Source organism: Petromyzon marinus, chromosome 31, assembly GCF_048934315.1.
Source record: "Petromyzon marinus isolate PM22_M1 ecotype Great Lakes invasive population chromosome 31, UKy_Petmar_22M1.pri1.0, whole genome shotgun sequence".
Lineage (NCBI taxonomy): Eukaryota > Metazoa > Chordata > Hyperoartia > Petromyzontiformes > Petromyzontidae > Petromyzon > Petromyzon marinus.
The window spans coordinates 8,430,438-8,452,007 of NC_133697.1; the positions used below are offsets into that span (position 1 = coordinate 8,430,438).

Below are 21,570 nucleotides of genomic sequence, written 5' to 3' on the forward strand. Positions count from 1 at the left end.
CGCGAACGAGTGGCGGTTGGTTGCAAGCGACTCTTCTTAAATCCCTGCTTTTTGGGCGGGCGTAGTTGCGTTCAACAAATGAAGCCTCAAAAGTCGAGGGATTTCCAAAATCCCCAGTCATCGCCACCACGCGCCGCTGCTCGTGTTGAGGGAGCCCAACTCAAGTTCACCCCTGGGTGCAGAACTCATTTATCATCGGAATACAAATGCGACATGTGATGATGATGATGCCCCGGTTACCAGGGCATGCCACCAGACCCAAGTTTTCCCCTGGGAAGCCGCGTGGGATGTGAACGGGAGAAAGCTCTGCGGACGGTGGGAAGTCACTGCCAACGCATTCCAGTTTATCAGTGGGGTTTTTTTTTTGTGCGAGTCGATTGGGGGGGGGGGGGGGGTCTATGGTGAGTCGTATGTGTCTCAAATGTGAGCCTGAGTGTCTCGACGTCACAAAGCGCCAATGAAGACAATGCCACCGCAAAATCCGGTTGCTCAACGAATCCACCGTTTCGGATATTCCCCGCACGAATATAAATTACGTCGTTACACGCTGGATGAACCTGATGATTGTGTGTGTATATATATACACGAATGTCCCCGGGTGACTCAGAAAGCGCTCATTCATTTGCATCAGCGCCCGACACATCACGTGGCGGGACACGCGAACAGTTAGGGACCCTTCAACTGCAGTGGCAAACTTGCGAAATCTTAGCAACAACTCTAAAGCCCGTGTTAAGTGTGTTACGTTGCTTTTGATTTGCACGCATGATCCTGTTTAGCCAGTTTCCCGGCTTTTTTTTTTCTTACGAGGGAGATCAGTGTTGCGTGAGTACAACGACACAATAAAAACGTCAATATTGCAGAGAACGAGTACAGGGCCCTTAAGGAATATTGCACAACGAACAAACGAGGTATTTTAAAGGCAACACGCAAGTCAAAAACGGTGCAAGTGTAACTTTAAAAAAAGTTAGGTACATGCGCAGGTAAGCTTTATATTTTAGTCGAACAGTAATATAAATACGCGTAAATCGAAAAAAAACACACACACGTGGGAGCAAAAGGTGCCAGAAGCAGTTAGGTACAGGTGGAAGTAATAAGCTCTGTGTTTTGGTGTGATGGTGAAGCGGGGGAGTGACAGGAAAAGGACTCGAACGAATGATTTGGGATGACATCTCACGTGGCGCGCCCACCCTCTAGTGGCAGCGAATTGCTCTACACATCCTGAGACGGGGAACCGAACATGTTGGACATTGAATAAGTAATATTTTAAAAAAAACACGCTTTTATGAAATGTACTAGTAATAGCAGAACTCCACGGCTCCAGGAAGTGGCCCCGAAGCTTGCCACAACGTAAGGGGACCGTGGCCAATTACAGCCAACGTCAGTTGACCGTGGACAATTAGAGCCAAGCCGAAACATAACATAAACAAAATGTTTAAAAATGTTTTTTGATAGAATATAGTATTGTCATCAGTATGACATAAGTATACCAAGTTTGCATTCGATACCATATTGGGAAGTGGGTTAAAATTGAGTAACAAGATTTGAGGATACAACAACAGAGTGAGTTAAAAGAAAGCGTGTAAAAAGAGCGTAAGGACGCACGGAGAGGATAAGCAACCCTTGGAATAGCACTGAGAGGCAGTGAGAGGAACACACGTGTCAGAGAGAACACCTGCTAGCAAGAGGCATAATATGGATTCTTAATAAAAGTAATGTATGTATGTTGAAATTCTTTCGCACCATTCGTAGCCAAGCGTGCTAATCAGAGGCGCTTGGGACAGGATACGTCACCGGAAGGGACTGGTCGTGGGTGGTTGACAATAAGGGCAGGATGGACAGAGTTGTCAGCCAAAGGAGAGAACACTCATGAGGTGTCGATTGTGGAGATGGGAGCAATGAAAACAGCTCGTGTGCAACGCATACAATGTAATTGGTGTCGGTAAAACCTGAAAATGCAGGACCCTCCTGAGTCTTCAGACCCAGTGTGGCATTTCTGGCTAAATAATAGTAATATTATTATTCTATCGACTGGTGAATGCTTTAGCAGGACACGTCGCTCGACGGGAAGGTTCAGACTTACAACAGAATGACAACAAATGGAGAGAACACACCAGAGAGCACGTCCGCTGTGGAGATGCAATGATATCGGCTCACGTTCAGGAGTCAGATGGATTGTGGCATCGCACGACCACAGTGTATGTCGACTTCTTGGGGATAACGTCATCCAGCAGTGGCTTGATGATGGACGATTATGATGACAACCTGGTATATGCTTTTGCCACACCATCAATGAAAAACTCACGTTGTTCAATTACTGCCTTAAACGGAACATATGAAATAAGTTCACCATCCATACATAACAGGTGATATTTTGGATAATGGCATTTCTTCATAGCACATAGAGAGACTGAGAAAAAAATAAGAGTTGGAGACTGCAGTCTACACCGTGATGCTTGATAAGAATAAAACTCTTTAAATATATATTCTCATAAAGTCCCATTCGGTGGCTGGACACATGGGCTACATAACCCAACAAATTATTGCCTGCCAGCGGAGCCAACTTACGTGTGGTTGATTCGTAGGTCAGAAGGAAAACACGAGGATGAGCGATCGCTGGAGAGATGTGTGGGTGGGAGAGATATTGGGGCAGGAGGATGAGACATGATAAATCTTGACAGATCTTTATTTCATTTCGTTTTGTGTTTATTACACTCACAGAAGCCGACATTTACATGTGTTATATATTGCACACGTAGAGGTCACAGTAAGAGTTCTGCAGCTACTCTGGCGATGGTGTACACGCATGATACAAATCTGTAAAGCGTCTAAACTCCCGTTGCTGAAGGTGACAAGTTTGTGTTTAATCATCTCACAGTGTCCTCATTGACGATGGTCACTTCAGTTGATGATTATTCCGCATTCCTATGACGGTAGCAGTTTTTCCCTGAGGACTCAGGTGACTTTCTATAAAATGGTGTTCTCTCTTTTTAATATTGATGATATTGATGGTGATAATGATGTTGATAATGATGTTGATGCTAGGATTTGAATTCGGAAACTTTTTATTGCGAGTCTAGCGCTCTAACAACAGAGCTCCCTGTCCAGATAGGCTTGATAATAAAATCATTTAAAAAGTAGACCTTTAAAGAAGGAATAATATCCAAGGGGATGTTGTTCCTGCGAATTAATGTGGGATGGCAACAGCATGTGGATACCTTCATCCAGCAGTGGATAAACCATGGCTGATGACACACGTGCCAATGGCATCATTAGACGAATTATCCATTTGAATTTGTTTCAACGCAGTGCAACCCCCCCTGCATTACAGAACGGCCAACGGAAGTGGATATTACAGAACTACTGCTGTGATATCAATGTAGAGGGCAGCAGAGTAATGTTATACGCATGATAGTCGACACCCAAACCGATACAGTATTTTATTTCCCACAGTTGGAAATTAGCCACATTAAGAGCAGAAACAGATTTCACGTTACAGATTTACATTGGAGAGTTGTTGGTGACCGAGCTTAAACCACCAACCACTACTCAGTCTATGTAACTGTCGGGGTCTCTATGCGAGCATACAGGCCTCTCTGCGATTCATCGGTGACCCGGCTGAAACGCAAATTCAAACCCAGGCTCTCAGCGGTGCCGACTCGGTGCTTTGACCTCCACGCCGACCGCTGCCGCCGTCGCCACCTCCAGCGTCACATCGTTCACGTAACGCGGCGCGCACAAGCACGGCACAAACGCCAGCGGCCGATCACTCCGCCGGCCGCTCGCTCTGCCCGACGCCGCAATCGGCGGGGGCTCCCGAGTCCCCCCGCTCGCCGACCCCCGCCGCCGCCGCCGCCGCCGCCGCCGCCCGATGCCCCCGGCCGCGATCGCGCTTGGAGGGCGGCACGAGGTGCGGGGGCAGCTCGCGGGGCAGCTCGTGCCCTCGCAGCGCCGCCGCTACCAGGTGGTTGGCGACGGTGAACTCGTCGGAGTCGAGCATGCCGTCGGCGTCCACGTCGGACAGGCGCCACACGCGGCGCAGCGCGCACGCGGGCAACCGCGAGCGCAGCAGCACGAGTCGCGCGCTTGCTCCCGACACGCGGCCCCGCACGGGTGACAGCGAGCGGAACAGCTCCTCGTACAGCGCCTTCTCCTCCGAGAGCGCCCATGGCGCAGGCGACGAGGCGTCGTCGTCGCCGTCGCCGTCGTCGTCGCCGCAGGTGGGAGACGTCGCGGACACGAATCCCAGGTCCTCGGCGAATGGTCCCAGGGACGACGCGGGCAGGGCTTGGCCGCCCGGCAGCAGCAGGAGGGAGGGGCGAGGACGTCTGGATGACGACGACGATGAGGAGGTGCAGGAGGAGGCTTCACTGCGGAAGCGGGAGAGCAGCGCCGGAGCGTCGCGCTGGAGGAGAGTGTCGACGGCGGCCAGCAGACGACGCTCCATGGGGCGGATGAAGCTCATGTCGCAGTGCATGAGCCACTCCTGCATGGACACACACAACCACGCACGAGACACGCTCTCACGCATACGCAGCAAGTGCTGTGGGCGAGCACCTATGAAGGCCGACACGGCACTCAAGGGGGTGGGTGGCCTGCAGCATGCCCGGCTGCCTTTGTTTCCCCGGTGATGATGTTTACGTACTGCGCCAGATACTCGTTGAAGGGTGAGATGACCTAGGGGAGACCCAGAACAGATTTCAGATATTCATCACTGATGTTGGCCATGAGCGGGTCGCCAGGTTCGTAGCAGAGTGCGTTCACCACTACACTTCCACGCTTCCGTGAGCGCAGGGGTGAGGAACCGACGCCCCGTGGCTTCATTTCACACCGGCCTACACATTATATGTATCCGCCACTGCAAGAATCTCAGCTGCAGAATTCAGAAGGTGTGGGGGCGGGGAGCATTCAATCGTTACGAATGGGGGCTAAGGTGCAGCGTGGGGGCTAAATAATTACAATGGGGGCTAAGGTGCAGCGTAGGGGGGTCAAGGATGTAGATGGGGGAGGGGGGATGTAAGGTTCAGCAGGTGGGGGGGGGGGGGTGGCTGAGAGGCACCTGCATAGGCTCCATCTCAGGCCTGTCTCCCACTGGCAACCCCCACCGCTGCTGCGCCACCTCCAGCACCGGCGCCAGGCCTCCCTGCGCCACCAGCTCCGTCAGGGCCGCCCGGCGACCAAACAGGGGCAGCTGGGAGTGCAGGGCGCTTACGATGCACGCGTGGGCCTGTGGGACACGAGGACACACATCCTTCTCCAATCCAGCTCTCAGCGAGCACCTATTAAGGCAGGGTTGGTATGGCCAGCCCCATGGTCACGCCCGCCTTTGTCTCCCCCAGTGATGTTTACACACCGCACCTTTAAATTACAAGTTTGCCTTAAACAGGACGTGACCTGAACTGGAGAGCGGCCCAATACAATAACGGATTTAACAACAACAACGATTATGGACTTGACAACACCACAGATGTCAATAACTACAACATCAACAACAACCCGCGCCACGGCTCACCCTGGCGAGGCGCGCCCTGGCGATGACGTCGTTGAGCCGGCGCAGGGGCGCGAGCCGCGGGAGGCTCCGCAGGTCATTCATGAAGTCCCTCTCGTTCACCTCCAGGAGATCCCGGTTCCAGTCCCAGCGCAGGGGCCCGTCCCGGAACGCGGCCGCGTACACACGCGGTGGCGACACCAGCGTCATCTGATGGCCCTGTCTCGTCTTCTGCTGCTGCTGCTGCTGTTGCGGATGACCTCGGCCGAGGAGGCGACCCAGGCTCCAGCAGAGGGCCCCGTGAGCGCGGAGCAGGGAGCCCGGCTCGCCCAGCTCGTCGGCGCGCAGCAGCAGAACGCGAAGCTTGTGCGGGTGCAGGTGGCGGCGCAGCGAGCGCAGCGCCGTGGCCAGGGCACCGCGCTCCGACACCGAGGGACGCGGGGCGTCGCACACGAGCGCCACGCGATCCGCGCGCTCGCAAAGCCACGCCAGGAGCCCGCCGTAGCCGCCAGGCAGCGGCGTCGAGCCTGGCGGGCGGTCAAGTGCACGGTCATTCGTTCGTTCGTTCGTTCGGCGCGTGCGTCTGGGAGCGGGATTCGGGAGGCCGGCTGGCTGGTTCATTATCAGTTTCCCCCACGTGCACGCTGAGCAGACTCGTGGAACGTGGGATTGTTTTGATAGAGGCCACTCATCTCCTCCCTCCTTCATGCCGGGAGTTTCTCACCAAGCGCTCTACTACACGTGATAAGCGCGACTTAACATCGCAACGTCGTTTAAAAGTGCACCCCCAGCAGCAGCTGTCCCTCTGTGGTGGAAGGTAACGAAGCAACTTGCCTGTGAATGGGCATTAGTTTGCCCATGGGGCGCCGGGCATTGCTACCATGTGAAATCCCAGTTGAGTAATCTAACAAACACACAACTCGACACATTCGCCAATAACACTGCCTTGAGAATACAGAGTACACAATAGGCGACTTCACGGGCAATGGCCCTTCTTCATAGTGAAGAAGGCAATGGCACTTCTTCACTATGAAGAAGGGCCATTACCCGAAACGTCGACTATTATACTGTATTTACGAAGGCAGTGTTGCTGACAAAGGGTGATGCGCGCGAGATGCCCAGTGTCTCAGTGACAGCCACGTGCCGGCAGGGGGCAGTCGCAGGCCGAGCCAACACCGTTTCCGCTTTCCAACAGCGTCGGGGGGCGCTCGTCTCTTTGTTTACAGCCCTGAAACAATGGTCGCAATTCCACCTTACTATGACAGGGCAGAGTCTGTCTGAAGAATACACTATTTTTTTGCTTACTTTCCACAAAAGTGAAATACCAGCTGTTATAGGCTTAAGCTGTGAGGTGGCCAGAAATCCATCTGTGTGGAAAGTTTAGTGTTCCAACCGTCGGTGGGTTTTCTCCGGCGACTCTTGATATTCATAAATTGTCCAAATATCCCAAGATTCCAGCACCCTCTTGAAAGGGTGTCTTGAAACTCACCGATGCCCTCCTGGGTAAATGACTGACATCAATTTGCGGTATCCTCAAAGTGAAATAGCCCATGTGTCTGCCTGCTCAAGCGAGTGGGGAAAATCCACATTTCTATGGCAGGAGCTAATGGAACCATAGAACCCTGGTTGACTTCCCACAAAGTGAATTTATCAACCCCGAAGGGATGATGATGGTGGGTGGGATTACCCATGTTTTAACTTTATAGACGAGATGGTTATTTGGCTTAGTGGTTCATAGTGGCTCATAGTGGCCGTAGTGGCTATGCACATGGCCTGTAATCCAGCACTGTGGAGGCTTGGATTGGTGGATCACACAAATGTGAACTCTCCGTGGACGTCGAGGAGGTGCAAGTACCCTGGCTCGACAGGAAAAAGCGGTACGGCAGATGTGGCCTCCATATGTCTACATCTCGAAGGGATGGAGTCCTGTCCCCTCGCGCGCGTGGGCTTTCTTTGGGTGCTCAGGATTCCTCGCACATGTATAAACACTTTTGAATTGGCTGAAAACATCCTCATGTATAGTGGACCACAGAGCTAGGTCAATTGTTGGCGCCAGCTCACCGTGGCGATAGCATCCTGGTCGACTGTGGTTCCACACGCCACTAAGTCTTTCTCCTTGAGAGTGAGCGAATACGATTGCGGTAGCACGTTACATGTTGATATAATTACAGCGTGCTTCGGCAAAATGTTCACACTTATATGGGACTATCATTTTTAATGGAAAAATAATGGATAATACACTCCAATTGTTCACCATCATTGTCAACACGTGCCTGGAATCTTCTCCAGGTGGTCTCCAGAGCCCGGAGGCAGCACATTAACTCGTGTTATTGTTGCAAAGTCTCAGAAATGTTAACATCTTTGTTTAAGCACGCTGCATTACTACAATTACAAGTTCGGTCAACTCGCCGAAATAGCATGCTGGATTTTGTCATAAGAATGTGGAATTTCCACAAGTGGCTCTGGAACAACAATAACCACGAGCACTGCCCATTGCTCACACGGAAGCACGTGGTATAACCCCTACGCTTGCCCCACCACGCAGCGGCGTTTAATTATGAAGCGGGCTAGAGAATGCCATCGCAATAATCGGAGCGGTTCACGCTGTCACGCGCGCGTCCCAACCGCTTGCCGCAAGGAGTCAACACGGAAGAAATCCGCGGAAGCCAGCCAGCCAGCAACATCATCAGGGCTTGCTTTTCAGCCGGGATCTATCTGTCCGGGGTCGGCGACTCCGATAAATGATTGCCTCACCCGGTACACCATATCCAGTATGCCTCAATCTATGGCTTGTGTGGCTATTATTCCATCTTGATTTGAAGCTTTCGTGACTGCAGGAATCCATACTCTTTGGTTCTTTCGGTAAAGTCACGTCGGTAGAAAAATAAAATAAAATAAAAAATCATATATCACGACGTTTCGATCGCAACACAAGCGGTCGTCCTCAGGCGGAAAAAAAATCCAGCAGTGCAACTGCTGAACCAAGAAGAACACAACGAGAGAGCTGTTTGTTACAACTAGAGGTGATATATGTTGGCCAAGCAGGCGGGGTCCTAGCTGGAAAGGAATCCCATCCCCGTACGCAAGCACGTCAGTTGTGTCTATTATTCCAGTTTACCAGCGCCTCGGAATATAATACCGCACCCGGTACAACATATCCAGTATCCTGTCCTCCCCCGGCTTTGTGTGAATTTAATAACAATAATGAAATATTGCGGTGAACGTAGCGGTCACTAGTGGCTGCAGATGTAACACGAATCCATTTCATACAATACATTACGTATAAAAATCGCGCGCAAGCATTGTGCGCTTAATAATCGATCGATTACTGCGTTGCTAAGCCCGACTGAACATGTCAAAGCGTACACTGTATACGCAGAACTCAATTATGTCTCTCCACATACTCTAAAGAGATATTGTAGTGAATCTACTGGCTGTCCGGAAAAAAAACAACATTATACAGGTTTTTTTTCAAGCCACAAAACTCTGGACCGGTTTCAACAATTATTTGTGGCAGAACCAGGCTTGTGGGACATATTTTTTGCAGGATTATCAGATGTTATTGGCAAGTTCACTCCATATAAAATATAGCATCCGTACAATGTGAAAACATGGGACTTTCGAAATCCTTGGAAGCTACAAACTCGACTAGCAGTCTACCGAAGTGAACACGGGAAAAAATCCGCAGAAGCTGCAACATCCGTTACCAATCTACACGCTTGACGACGGACATTGCGTAATGTAGGGGGGATCCAATGAATCCGACCGCTTCTGTTTGGTGTTGCTGCTGCTGCTGTTGCAGTGGTGCATAAGCACAATTAACTACAGGAAAACTCAACGCATTCGGCAATGAGGCGACGTTTCGGGCAATGGCTCCTTTTCAAATATTGTATGTGAAGAAGGTATGTACTCTTAAGAAGGACCATTACCCGATATGTCGCTTGTGTATTTTTTTCTTTTGGGACAGTTACGTATTGTTAAATGTGTTGAGTGTTTCGTTCACATTCTCGGTCAACACGAAATAAATCAGTGTATGTCACATTCCACCGAGCTCAAAACGGTAGAAATCTGCGGAAGCTGTAGCAGCAAACTATAATCGATAATGATGTGTTTTATCTCAGTGACAGAAAGATTATTTATATTGAGATGACGATGGTTGTTATATTGCTGATAAAAATGTGTGATTTTCATCGTGATAATGATGTGTATTGAATATGGTGATGAAGACGTATGTATGTTGAACTTTTTTCGCACCGTACGTAACCACCTGTTGATTACTTTGATTATATTTAATATTTTGATTTAAAGCTTTCGTGACTGCAGTAATTCATATTCTTAGCTCTTTCGGTAAAGTCACGTTGAAGGGAAGCAATAAAATAATAAAATATATATAAAACAATAAAAAATTCTCACGACGTTTCGACCATAACACAAACGGTCGTCATCAGGCGTGTCGGTTTGCATAAATTTATTTATTTTTAAACGGTGTATTTATTTATTTATAAAAAACGTTAGCGCCACGTGCAGCGATTTATCAGTTTATTTAAAAGGACTAGTCCATCTATGTTCTGAAAAGAGGAGGGGGGAGACGAAAAATTAATGTATGCTGTCTGAAAGCCACTGTAAGCGTGAAAAATCTAGACCTGAAATGGTTTATCAAATCTTTCCAATGATTGCTAAGCCAGAATCCATCTTCTCGGTTGAAATTGTCTCTGTGCTTGTATATGTGGATAGCCTCATGAACGAATCTCTCATGGTAGCCAGATGGCTTACAAAGAACCTCTGTCTTGGAAAAGTCAATGTCATGTGAGTCTACTGAATTATAACAATGATCTGCCACGGCCGAGGTGTTGGTCCTACCGTGTTTAAGGTCTGTTTTGTGTTCACGAATGCGGTCCGAGACATGGCGTTTGGTTTCTCCAATGTAACTACTACCACAGAGGCAACTTAGTTTGTAGACACCAGGGTACTGTATGTCCAGAATCACATCTTTTACAGACGGAACCAGATCACGGATTTTATGTAATGTGTTGAAACGAACCTGGATCTTGTGTTTATTCAAGATTTTGGAGATCTTTTTTTTTGTTATAATTCAGTAGGCTCACATGACATTGACTTTTCCAAGACAGAGGTTCTTTGTAAGCCATCTGGCTACCATGAGAGATTCGTTCATGAGGCTATCCACATATACAAGCACAGAGACAATTTCAACCGAGAAGATGGATTCTGGCTTAGAAATCATTGGAAAGATTTGATAAACCATTTCAGGTCTTAATTGATTGTTCACGCTTACAGTGGCTTTCAGACAGCATACATTAATGTTTCGTCTCCCCCCTCCTCTTTTCAGAACATAGATGGACTAGTCCTTCTAAATAAACTGCCAAATCGCTGCGCGTGGCGCTGATGGTTTTTTTAATAAATAAATAAATACACCGTTTAAAAATAAATAAATTTATGCAAACCGACATACCTGATGACGACCGTTTGTGTTATGGTCGAAACGTCGTGAGAATTTTTATTGTTTTATATATATTTTATTATTTTATTGTTTCCCTTCAACGTGACTTTACCGAAAGAGCTAAGCATATGAATTACTGCAGTCACGAAAGCTTTAAATCAAAATTTAACCGCCTCTACGGGGAGGGTTTTCACATAACTTTAAGATCCTTCAACAAACTCCGGGATAAGAAGGCTCAGCTGATCGAGTATCTCACCTTTCTGAAGAGATGCGCGACTCTGGGGTAATACCAATCGCATTTACACTGACCTCTGCTGCTGTAACTTCTTGTAATGCGAAACGAATTCTTTTCAAAACTAGCTTAGCTCTTATCTCAGAAAAAATCAAACTTATACGCACCAAACTAGATCAGTTAGACAAGACACTCTACAAATCACACTTATCATTGACGGCAACAATGTCCACATCGGATTGGGAACATGTAGACAATATGACTGCCTCTTCAGCTGCTACTATGTCGACCAAATGTAAGGACAACCTGATTTCAAAATTTAACCTCCTCTTCAACAAAAGACCGGACCCACACACCAAAAAGTTAGACGTTAACAAAGTCGTAATTAATCGCAGTAACAGTTCTATTTCCGATGGTCTGAAATCCGTTTTACCTAAAGGTCTAAACTTTGCAGTCACACCTAAACACATACCAGTTAATGATATAATTGCCCAAGTAGACGTTGCTCTCAGGGACCTGGGTCACATCGCTGCAGACGTAGCAAGATCTGAAATCGCTGCAACCCTCAAAAACGCTAAGATGCCAGCAAGCAACCTCAGCAAAGATGAGCGTTTTGAATTATATAAATTAAAAAAGAGGGATGATATTGTAGTCCTCTCAGCTGACAAGGGCAATGCTACTGTCATCATGAATAAAATAGAATACAACAAAATTAAAGAATTACTCGACAATGGTAGTTATACAAAAATAAAAAGAGATCCCACCAACAGCCTCGTCACACAAACCAACAAAATAATTTCTGATTCAACCACATTAATTGATCAATCTAAACAGTTTTCGTTGAAACCTTCTGCTGCCAGGCCACCAAGATTATACGGCTTACCAAAAATACATAAAGTAGATACACCCCTTCGTCTCGTCGTCTCTACTATCAACTCCCCCACCTACAAACTGGCTCGTTTTTTGTCTGAAATCCTGCGTCCTTTCACTGGAAAAAACACCTCTGCGGTACAAAATTCTACTCATCTGGTATCGACAATCAAAGGTATTTCCCTGTCCCCAGACGACCTGCTTGTCAGTTATGATGTAGTTTCCTTATTCACCAAGGTTCCTGTACCTGACACCATCGCAATCATTGAAGACTTGGTTCATCCAGGACTAAACACTGAGGTACCCCCCCTGGTGAGACACTGTTTAACCAATACATACTTCACTTGGAATGGAACTTTCTACAAACAAACTGAGGGCACCCCAATGGGCTCCCCCCTATCTCCGGTTATAGCTAACATTTTCATGGAGAAATTTGAGACTGACGCCATCCAGACTGCCACTCTGCGCCCAACCTTATGGAAGAGGTACGTGGATGACACTTTTGTCATCTGGCCACATGGCCGGCCTGCTCTAGACCAATTCTTCGACCACATCAATTCCATACACCCAGCCATCAGATTTACCATGGAAGTCGAAAAAATGGCAAGCTACCTTTTTTGGATGTCCTAATCAAAAAGAGACCTGATGGTTCAATGAGCCACTCTATCTACAGGAAAGCTACCCATACGGATGCTTATCTGAAACCGGATTCCCACCACCATCCATCACAGAAGAATTCTCTCATCAAGACTCTGCATCATAGAGCCCAATGCATATCCGACCAGGAACACATAGGCAGTGAACTCAAGCACGTACACCAAGCTCTTAAGGCTAATGGTTACTCCGACTATACAATCCGCAAAGCTATCACTCAAACCATGAAGAAGGACCCTCTTGAGGAGCCTTTCAAAACCATCACTTTACCCTACATTGCGGGGATCACAAAAAAGATCTCCAAAATCTTGAATAAACACAAGATCCAGGTCCATTTCAACACATTACATAAAATCCGTGATCTGGTTCCGTCTGTAAAAGATGTGATTCCGGACATACAGTACCCTGGTGTCTACAAACTAAGTTGCCTCTGTGGTAGTAGTTACATTGGAGAAACCAAACGCCATGTCTCGGACTGCATTCGTGAACACAAAACAGACCTTAAACACGGTAGGACCAACACCTCGGGCGTGGCAGATCATTGTTATAATTCAGTAGACTCACATGACATTGACTTTTCCAAGACAGAGGTTCTTTGTAAGCCATCTGGCTACCATGAGAGATTCGTTCATGAGGCTATCCACATATACAAGCACAGAGACAATTTCAACCGAGAAGATGGATTCTGGCTTAGCAATCATTGGAAAGATTTGATAAACCATTTCAGGTCTAGATTTTTCACGCTTACAGTGGCTTTCAGACAGCATACATTAATTTTTCGTCTCCCCCCTCCTCTTTTCAGAACATAGATGGACTAGTCCTTCTAAATAAACTGCCAAATCGCTGCGCGTTTTTAAATAAATACACCGTTAAAAATAAATAAATTTATGCAAACCGACACACCTGATGACGACCGTTTGTGTTATGGTCGAAACGTCGTGAGAATTTTTATAGTTTTATATATTTTATTATTTTATTGTTTCCCTTCAACGTGACTTTACCGAAAGAGCTAAGAATATATATTTAATATGTTTAGGATGATGGTTATGATCATGGTAATTATCACGCTGATTACAATAACAGTGGTTGTGACGGTTACAATGAAGATGACAGGCATTACAGCAGATGTGATGGTCAGGATGATGATGATATTCTTGGTATTAATTGTGACGACGTTTATTGTGGTGATCATGATGTGTGATGTCAATGGTGGTGTTAAGTACCGTGCTGCCCTGTGGCGATCTCATCGTTGGGAATGCCAGGTGTGTCCACAAAGGTGACGCTCTCCAGAATGGGACACGGCAACTGCACACGCACCACCCTGCACACACACACACAAATACACACAAATACCCCCCGTGTAGTCGATAGACTGTTGGGGCAAATGCAACGAGGGGTTGGTGTGGCTAGCACCACAAACCGTACGAGATGCTAAATTTAGGCTGAGTCGACCTAGGGGAGGTCCGGGACCAGTTCAGATATAATCGACACTGGTTGTTGGTCGTGAGCGGGATTCGAACTCGGGTGTTCGGGTTGGTAGCGCAGCGCGCTAACCGCAACACTACCGCTCCCACTACCGCTGCAGACACAATACACACACCCCTTATACATCCACACCGACACACGAGGGTTGTTTAAACGACAACCGGAAAAGCGTTCATCGTTATCAAACTCGATGACCGGTTTCTGAAATTCAGGAACCGGTTGTAGTACTCAGTGGAATTTTGGAAAAGAATGCTCTGATTGGCACGCGCGTACGGACAAACGGCACGGCGACCCAAAGTCTGTGCGTGGTAACACTTTCCCCTCGGTTCGGTTAACGTGTGAAGGCGCAGCCCTGCAATTGCTCACTCGCGCCACTGCCGCCAGAAGGGCCTCCCAATAGAGGGAGCTATAGGGTGTATTTGGTCTACTCTTCCCACGCCGATCAGACGTGTGGACGTACCCACGCTTTACCCCACCACACGCGACTCACTAATTGACGTAACTCGATCATTCTACTAAATAACCATACACACCGGGGGGAGGGGGGGAAGGATTTAATACACGTGCGCTCTTGCTACCACGTGCGCTCTTGCTACCACGTGCACTCTTGCTACCACGTGCAAGAGTGCACGTGCGTTACGTGCACACATAACATTCCTGACGTAATGTTATGCGTGCACGTGCATTGCCGGCTCTCGACATTATTGAGCTTTTGTAAAGAATTCGAAAAAAATGGCTCTTCTTGTTGTTTTGGGTTGCAGACTCCCGCTCGGGACTTTTCTAAACCAGCGGTAAACCGGTTTTTATACCAGTGTTTTTACGCGGTTACCGGTAACCGCCACTCAAATCACCTTTTGGGTTGCCACCCATTCCACAGACCAAAGCTTGGGGCATTTTTGCAATCGGCACTCGGGTCCATCAAACCTGTGCAACTGTACACTTCTGTAAATCTCAGCACGAATTCAATTCAAACACCGGACAGGCGACAACCGTGAACTCACCTGGACATAGCCGCGCTGCCGAACGCCGCCAAGCCCGCGAAAGCCGAGTTCGCCTCCAGCACCAAGGCGTGCCCAGGCGTCACGCTCCCCGGTGCCTCGCCGTGCTGCACGATGGTCACGGAGGTCGTGGCGCTGCCCGGCTGCAACACTCCCTGCTGCAGCTGCTGCAGAAACTGCTGCTGCTGGGAGCTGGGGCCGCCCAGCAGGTAGCGCAGCAGACTGGTCTTGCCCGCGGCCGGCGCGCCCAGGAGCAGCACCGTGGGCGGGGAGTCGAACTCTGCGTCGCGCAGCTCGGCGGCGCGATACGCCACGTGGAAGCCGTAGCGGCGCTCGATGGGCAGCACGTGCTGGCGGTAGAGCCGAGCAAGCGCCCGGGCAGCGGGCAACCGCTCAGCCTCATCCTCCTGCTGCGGCTGGGTTTCTCTGCGGCTCGCTGATGAGCCTCTGAGCCGGGATAACATTGGCCCTGTGTGTGTGTGCGCGCGCGCTGCTGTGTTTGTCTGTGTTGATGCTTGTCTGTCTATTTTTTCTGTGTGTCTGTTTTAGCGAGTGCTCGCTTAACAGCACTAGCTACAAAAGTTTGTTAAGAGGCTATACAGTAATACGGGGGATCTTTATCTTTTAGCGAGTTGATCTGGACGATGTTTGTGTTGGTCTGCGTCCCTGCGTATTTGTACCTGCGTATGTCAATTTGCACGTGTCAATATTGCGCATCTCTCTCGTGTTGCTGCCGCACTGTGCATGTTTGTCTGAAAGAGCCTGTGTGCGTCCGATCCTCAGTGTGCGCCCATAACTTATCATCATTATCATCACACCTCAACACCGTACGAACTACGATTATATCGGCAAACTACGAATACGCCACTCATTTCGTGTCGGTCACTATAACATACCAATACACACCGGTACTACATGCAAGTACCTACATCTGTGTTATCTATCTGCACTATCTGTTACACCTATATACGTCGGCACTATCTATTACTATCTGTTAAACCACGTGTGCCACCTATATCACGTCTGTTTACGCCTCTCATCCCCGACGCGCCCGCTCTGCCCAGAGCAAATTTGGAAGCTGCCCCGCGGGGTCCGAGATACTGTGAAGGGTGCGAGCAGCGACCGGGGGTGGTGGCTGGTGCCAGACCAGCTGGTGCCAGGGCAAGTGTGGGTCTTAGGGAGTGCCGGGGACTGCAAGCAGAGCTGTCTGGAAAGGGAATTCTCGTGTGCCCGCGTCCACTGGGAGGAGCGGGCAGAGGAGGAGGAGGGCACGGGGTGCCGTTGGCACTCAACTTTATTTTTAGGAAGGCACCATCAACTGTACGTGTGGATGTCACGGGCGCGTTCGAGATATCGAGCCAAGGCGCCGACCCAGCCCCTGCCCTCGCTAACGCGCCACTATCGCAAATTCAACAAGGCCCCCCCCTCTCTCCTCCCCGGATAAACTCCAGACCGTGAGAGTCATCATTCAAGGCCCTCCCCGCCCACCCCCCTCTTCTCACCCACGCTCTCGCTCCCCGCCCACGTATCCACCCTATCACCCCCCCCACCTTCTCACTCCCCACACACACCCCAATTCAACCACCCTCACTCCCCGCACACTCGCCCATCCCTCTCGCTATCCCGACCACGACACACACGCACGCATCCATTTTTGGCCTCTATTGAAAAAAAATCGTACCCGTGATTTCTGTTCTGTTGGCTGGTACAGTAAAACTGTTGCTAAGACCCAAATGTAGAGTCAGATTCACCTCGCGTCACCTTGGCGATTTGCCACACAGTATTTTTGAAGGGAAATAGGGCAGGTTTTTTTTTGTCAAATGTCTGCCCAAGAAAAGCTTTTGCCAATAAGCGAGTCTTTTTTGTTTAACTAATACCAGATTTAAAAAAAAAATCATATTGCGGAGGAGTGGAATGTGAGTGCTTTGTGTGGGCTATGGAAGTGCGAGTAATGGTTGGTGATGTGAGGGTGAGAGGTGAGTGACGTGAGTGGGGTGGGCTGGTGAGTGTAATGTGGTGAGAGGTGAGTAATGTGAACGTGTGGGCTTGGGGGAGTGTGAGTAATGGCTGGTGAGTGATAGTATGATGTGGTGAGAGAGGTGAGTGGGCTGGTGAGTGATAGTGTGATATGGTGAGAGAGGTGAGTGATGAGTGGGGTGGGCTAGTGAGAGTGTGGTGTAGTGAGGGTGCGAGAGGTGGGTGATGTGAGTGTGTGGGTTGGGGGAGAGCACAATGGCTGGTGTGTGAGAGTGATGTGGTGAGAGAGGTGAGTGGGATGGGCTGGTGAGAGTATGGTGAGGGTGAGTGAGGTGGGCGATGCGAGTGTGTGGGTTGGGGAAGTGAGAGTAATGGCTGGTGAATGTGTGATGTGGTGGGGGAAATGATGTGAGTGGGGCGGGTGTAGGTGATGTGTGGGTGATGTGTGGGTGACGACCGATTCCTGCTCACGACCAATAAGTGGCGAATACCTGAACCGGTCTTGGGCCTCCCCAAGGTCGACTCAGCCTTAAATGAAAACCTCGTGTGCTGCTGCCACCCACCCCTCATGTTGCCGTGCAGGCCCTTCATAGGTGCTCGCTAACAGCACTGGCCCAACAGTCTGTTACGGCTATAAGGGGGGGATCTTTTTTTCTCGATGTGAAGGGGGTGACAGGTGAGTGGTGGGGCGGCTGTGTGAGAGGTAGGTGAAGTCCGCACCACTCCTCTTCTAAGCCCCGTCCCGACATTCCTGCACTTCCTTGTGCCGTTCCATTTGTCAATGAACTTGTTTTGATTCAGTTTTTTCCCCAGTTTATTCCACTTGTGCCATCTGTGTCATGTCATGAGTCAAATACAATTATACATAGAACGTTGGCAGTAAGCAATCAAGCAAGCAGTATATCACCTCGTGTCAGACAGCAGCGCTTGAACGTTGATGTCACGTAATTACTAAATTCCCTTAAGTCGGCCTCTTTACTCATACTATGCAGGCCTTTATTCTTATTTGCATGCTCTGCAAACAGTGCTTCATGTAAATAAAACCAAAATGTCTAATTCTCAGCGCTGAAAGTTTGCCAAATGAAGTGAAAAACTCGCACTTGATTATTTTGTGTGTGTGTGTGTGCAGTCATTGGTGGTGACCGAGTTGAGGACCCTCATCAACTCGCTACTACGCTTGACGACCGAGTTCAGTGATCGGGCGACGAGAACCTGGATTTGAACCCATGCCCCCAGCAGTGCCGGCTCGGGGTCTGCTGCCCGCGGTGCCTCCCACCCGGAGCCACCCGCCCACCCGGAGCCACCCGCCCACCTCCGTCCGTAGGAGTCGAAAACGTTTATTTGTTTTGGGTTTTGCGATGAACGTTCACATCCGCTTCAAAACGTCACGACCAACTCCGCCGCCGCGGGAGTGCAACTGCTTGCGTACAAAATGACCTGGGCGCTGATAGACAAAGATCCCCCGTGTAACCTTAACAGACTGTCGGGGCAAGCGCTGTTAGCGTGTAGCACCTATGAAGGCAGGCAGGGTACACGAGGGGGTGGGTGGCAGTACCACGCCCGGTCGCCTTTGTCTCCCGAGTGGCGATGTTTACACACTGCACCAGGTACTCATTTAATGGCGAGTTCGACCGAGGGGATGCCCTGGACCGGTTCAGATAATCGTCACCGATGTCTGTGAGCGGGAATCGAATTCGAGTCGCCAGGGTTCGTAGCGTGGCGCGCTAACCGCGACACTACTGCTGATAACGCGCACACACACACGCGCACACACACACGGCTGCAGCATTCACTGGGGGGACTGTGGAGGGGGGCGGACGGCGGGTTTCGGTGGCGCCACCATTGACACACTGCGCTCTGCACCCAGAGCGCAGTGTGTCGGCAGCGAGCGATATCTGAACCGCTCCTGCGCCCCCCCCCCACCCCAACAACCCTTCAACAACCCGCACGGAGTGAAGAAGCACGGCCGAACAAACTCCCACAACCAACACACCATGGGGTGGGGGGGGGGGAGGCCTTCAGACGGGGGGGGGGGGCGGGGCAGGAGTGATTTTACATCCGTAGTGAGGACGACAACGACGATTGCAGGAAGCACGGAGCGATAACACTGAGCAAAAACACCACGGCACCCATTCCCACCGAACGCAATGCGGCCCCCTGCTAGGCGGGCTGGGTTAGGCCAGGTCCGCGGGCGGCTTACGGTCGGGTGAACTTTGGTTGAGGTCGGGAAAATTACTTTGTCCTGGTTAGATTTTAGTCCAGGTTTATTTGGGTGAGGTCAGGTTGGAGGAAAGACAGGTCAGGACACACGTCAGGGAGTGAAAGGTCAGCTCTAGATGTCTGTATCAGGTCAGTGTGAGCACAAGTCTGGTGGATTCAGTTGAGGTTAGCTAAGGTCAGCTAGGGTCAGTTTAAATCAGGTCATGTCAGTGGAAGGATGCCTCAAAGATCAGGTCAGGTAAGGTCACGTAGGTAAAAAATAAAAACAACAAAAATCACGACGTTTCGGCCACAATTCGGTAAAGTCACCTACGTGACTTTACCGAATAGAACCAAAGAGTATGGATCCTTGCAGTCACGAAAGCTTCAAATCTAGAACAGGTAAGGTCAGTTCAGAACATTGGTAAAGTTAGTTGAGATTGGGTTGGGTGGAATCTAGTCAGTGTCCACATGGGACTACTTTTTGCGCAAGTTCTGCAGAGCCTCAGCAGCTGCCGCCTGGTCCTCCTCCTCCCTCTTCTTGATGAACACTTCTCGCTCCTCCAGGAACACGCGGTACTCTTCAGCAGAGAGGCTGCACACAGCGCAAGAACACAACGCACGCCGCGCACACACACGCACATCTGCACATGCACGCATGCGCAAACAGATACACGCACACACATGTACGTACGTGCGTGCCGATGCACACCGTCTGTGGGGCTCCCTGTGCGATATTCACGAGGGCCTCCAGTTGGTGAGCCCTCAGTGAACCATGAGCCGTGAGTGAGCCATGAGAGCAGTGAGTGAGCCGAGTCAGCCTTAAGTGTGGCCTGAGGGAACCGTTAGTGAGCTGTGAACGAGCTGTGTGAGCCGTAAGGTGTGAGTGGTCCTTGAGTGAGTCTTAAGTGAGCACTAAGTGAACCGTGAATGAGCTGTGAGCCGTGAGTGAACTGCGAGTGAGCTATGAGTTAGCTGTGAGTGAGCTATGAGTTAGCTGTGAGTTAGCTGTGAGTGAGCTATGAGTTAGCTGTGAGTGAGCTATGAGTGAGCTGTGAGTGAGCTATGAGTTAGCTGTGAGTGAGCTATGAGTTAGCTGTGAGTGAGCTATGAGTGAGCTGTGAGTGAGCTATGAGTTAGCTGTGAGTGAGCTATGAGTGAGCTGTGAGTGAGCTATGAATGAACTGCGAGTGAGCCATGAGTTAGCTGTGAGTGAGCTATGAGTTAGCTGTGAGTGAATCTTGTCAATGATCTCAAGGCAGCTGGGTCCATAGTCACCAATAAAACAATTGGTAACACACTACGCCCTGAAGGACTGAAATCCTGCAGCGCCCGCAAGGTCCCTCTGCTCAGGAAAGCACATATACATGCCCGTCTGAAGTTTGCCAATGAACATCTGAATGATTCAGAGGACAACTGGGTGAAAGTGTTGTGGTCAGATTAGACCAAAATGGAGCTCTTTGGCATCAACTCAACTCGCCGTGTTTGGAGGAGGAGGAATGCTGCATATAACCCCAAGAACACAATCCCCACCGCCAAACATGGAGGTGGAAACATTATGCTTTGGGGGTGTTTTTCTGCTAAGGGGACAGAACAACTTCACCGCATAAAAGTGACGATGGACGGGGCCATGTACCGTCAAATCTTGGGTGAGAACCTCCTTCCCTCAGCCAGGGCATTGAAAATGGGTCGTGGATGGGTATTCCAGCATGACAATGACCCAAAACACATGGCCAAGGCAACAAAGGAGTGGCTCAAGAAGAAGCACATTAAGGACCTGGAGTGGCCTAGCCAGTCTCCAGACCTTAATCCCATAGAAAATCTGTGGAGGGAGCTGAAGGTTCGAGTTGCCAAACGTCAGCCTCGAAACCTTAATCACTTGGAGAAGATCTGCAAAGAGGAGTGGGACAAAATCCCTCCTGAGATGTGTGCAAACCTGGTGGCCAACTACAAGAAACGTCTGACCTCTGTGACTGCCAACAAGGGTTTTGCCACCAAGTACTAAGTCATGTTTTGCAGAGGGGTCAAATACTTATTTCCCTCATTAAAATGCAAATCAATTTATAACATTTTTGACATGCGTTTTTCTGGATTTTTTTGTTGTTATTCTGTCTCTCACTGTTCAAATAAACCTACCATTAAAATTATAGACTGATCATTTCTTTGTCAGTGGGAAAACGTACAAAATCAGCAGGGGATCAAATACTTTTTT

At 49.4% G+C, this 21,570-nt stretch overlaps 2 protein-coding genes across 4 annotated transcripts in view; both read right to left on the minus strand.

The window, feature by feature from the left end:
• Positions 1–2,665: 2,665 nt before the first annotated feature.
• LOC116947752 (EH domain-containing protein 3-like) lies at positions 2,666–16,632 on the minus strand. The gene is made up of 5 exons (XM_032963857.2): positions 15,186–16,632; positions 13,923–14,020; positions 5,510–6,012; positions 5,057–5,224; positions 2,666–4,483 (listed from the first exon to the last, which is right to left on the minus strand). Exons 1-5 carry the CDS (start codon positions 15,644–15,646, stop codon positions 3,764–3,766), a joined length of 1,950 nt encoding a protein of 649 aa, XP_032819748.1. The 5' UTR covers positions 15,647–16,632; the 3' UTR covers positions 2,666–3,763.
• A 1,848-nt stretch (positions 16,633–18,480) lies between these two features.
• Positions 18,481–21,570, minus strand: part of MRPL11 (mitochondrial ribosomal protein L11) — a 129,676-nt gene continuing 126,586 nt past the window's right edge. For all 3 annotated transcript variants that reach the window (XM_032963866.2, XM_032963865.2, XM_032963863.2), the window contains exon 6: positions 18,481–19,953. In XM_032963866.2, the coding sequence (XP_032819757.1) occupies positions 19,836–19,953 (118 nt within the window). In that variant the 3' untranslated portion in view covers positions 18,481–19,835. The remainder of the gene's footprint in view (positions 19,954–21,570) is intronic.

Coding starts and splice junctions, on each gene's coding strand:
- LOC116947752 (XM_032963857.2), bottom strand. CDS start 15,646: ATGTTATCCCGGCTCAGAGGCTCATCAGCGAGCCGCAGAGAAACCCAG. Junction 14,021..15,185: donor GGCAGCGCGGCTATGTCCAG/GTGAGTTCACGG, acceptor GTGTGTGTGCAG/GGTGGTGCGTGTGCAGTTGC. Junction 4,484..5,056: donor CTGAGATGGAGCCTATGCAG/GTGCCTCTCAGC, acceptor GTGTCCATGCAG/GAGTGGCTCATGCACTGCGA.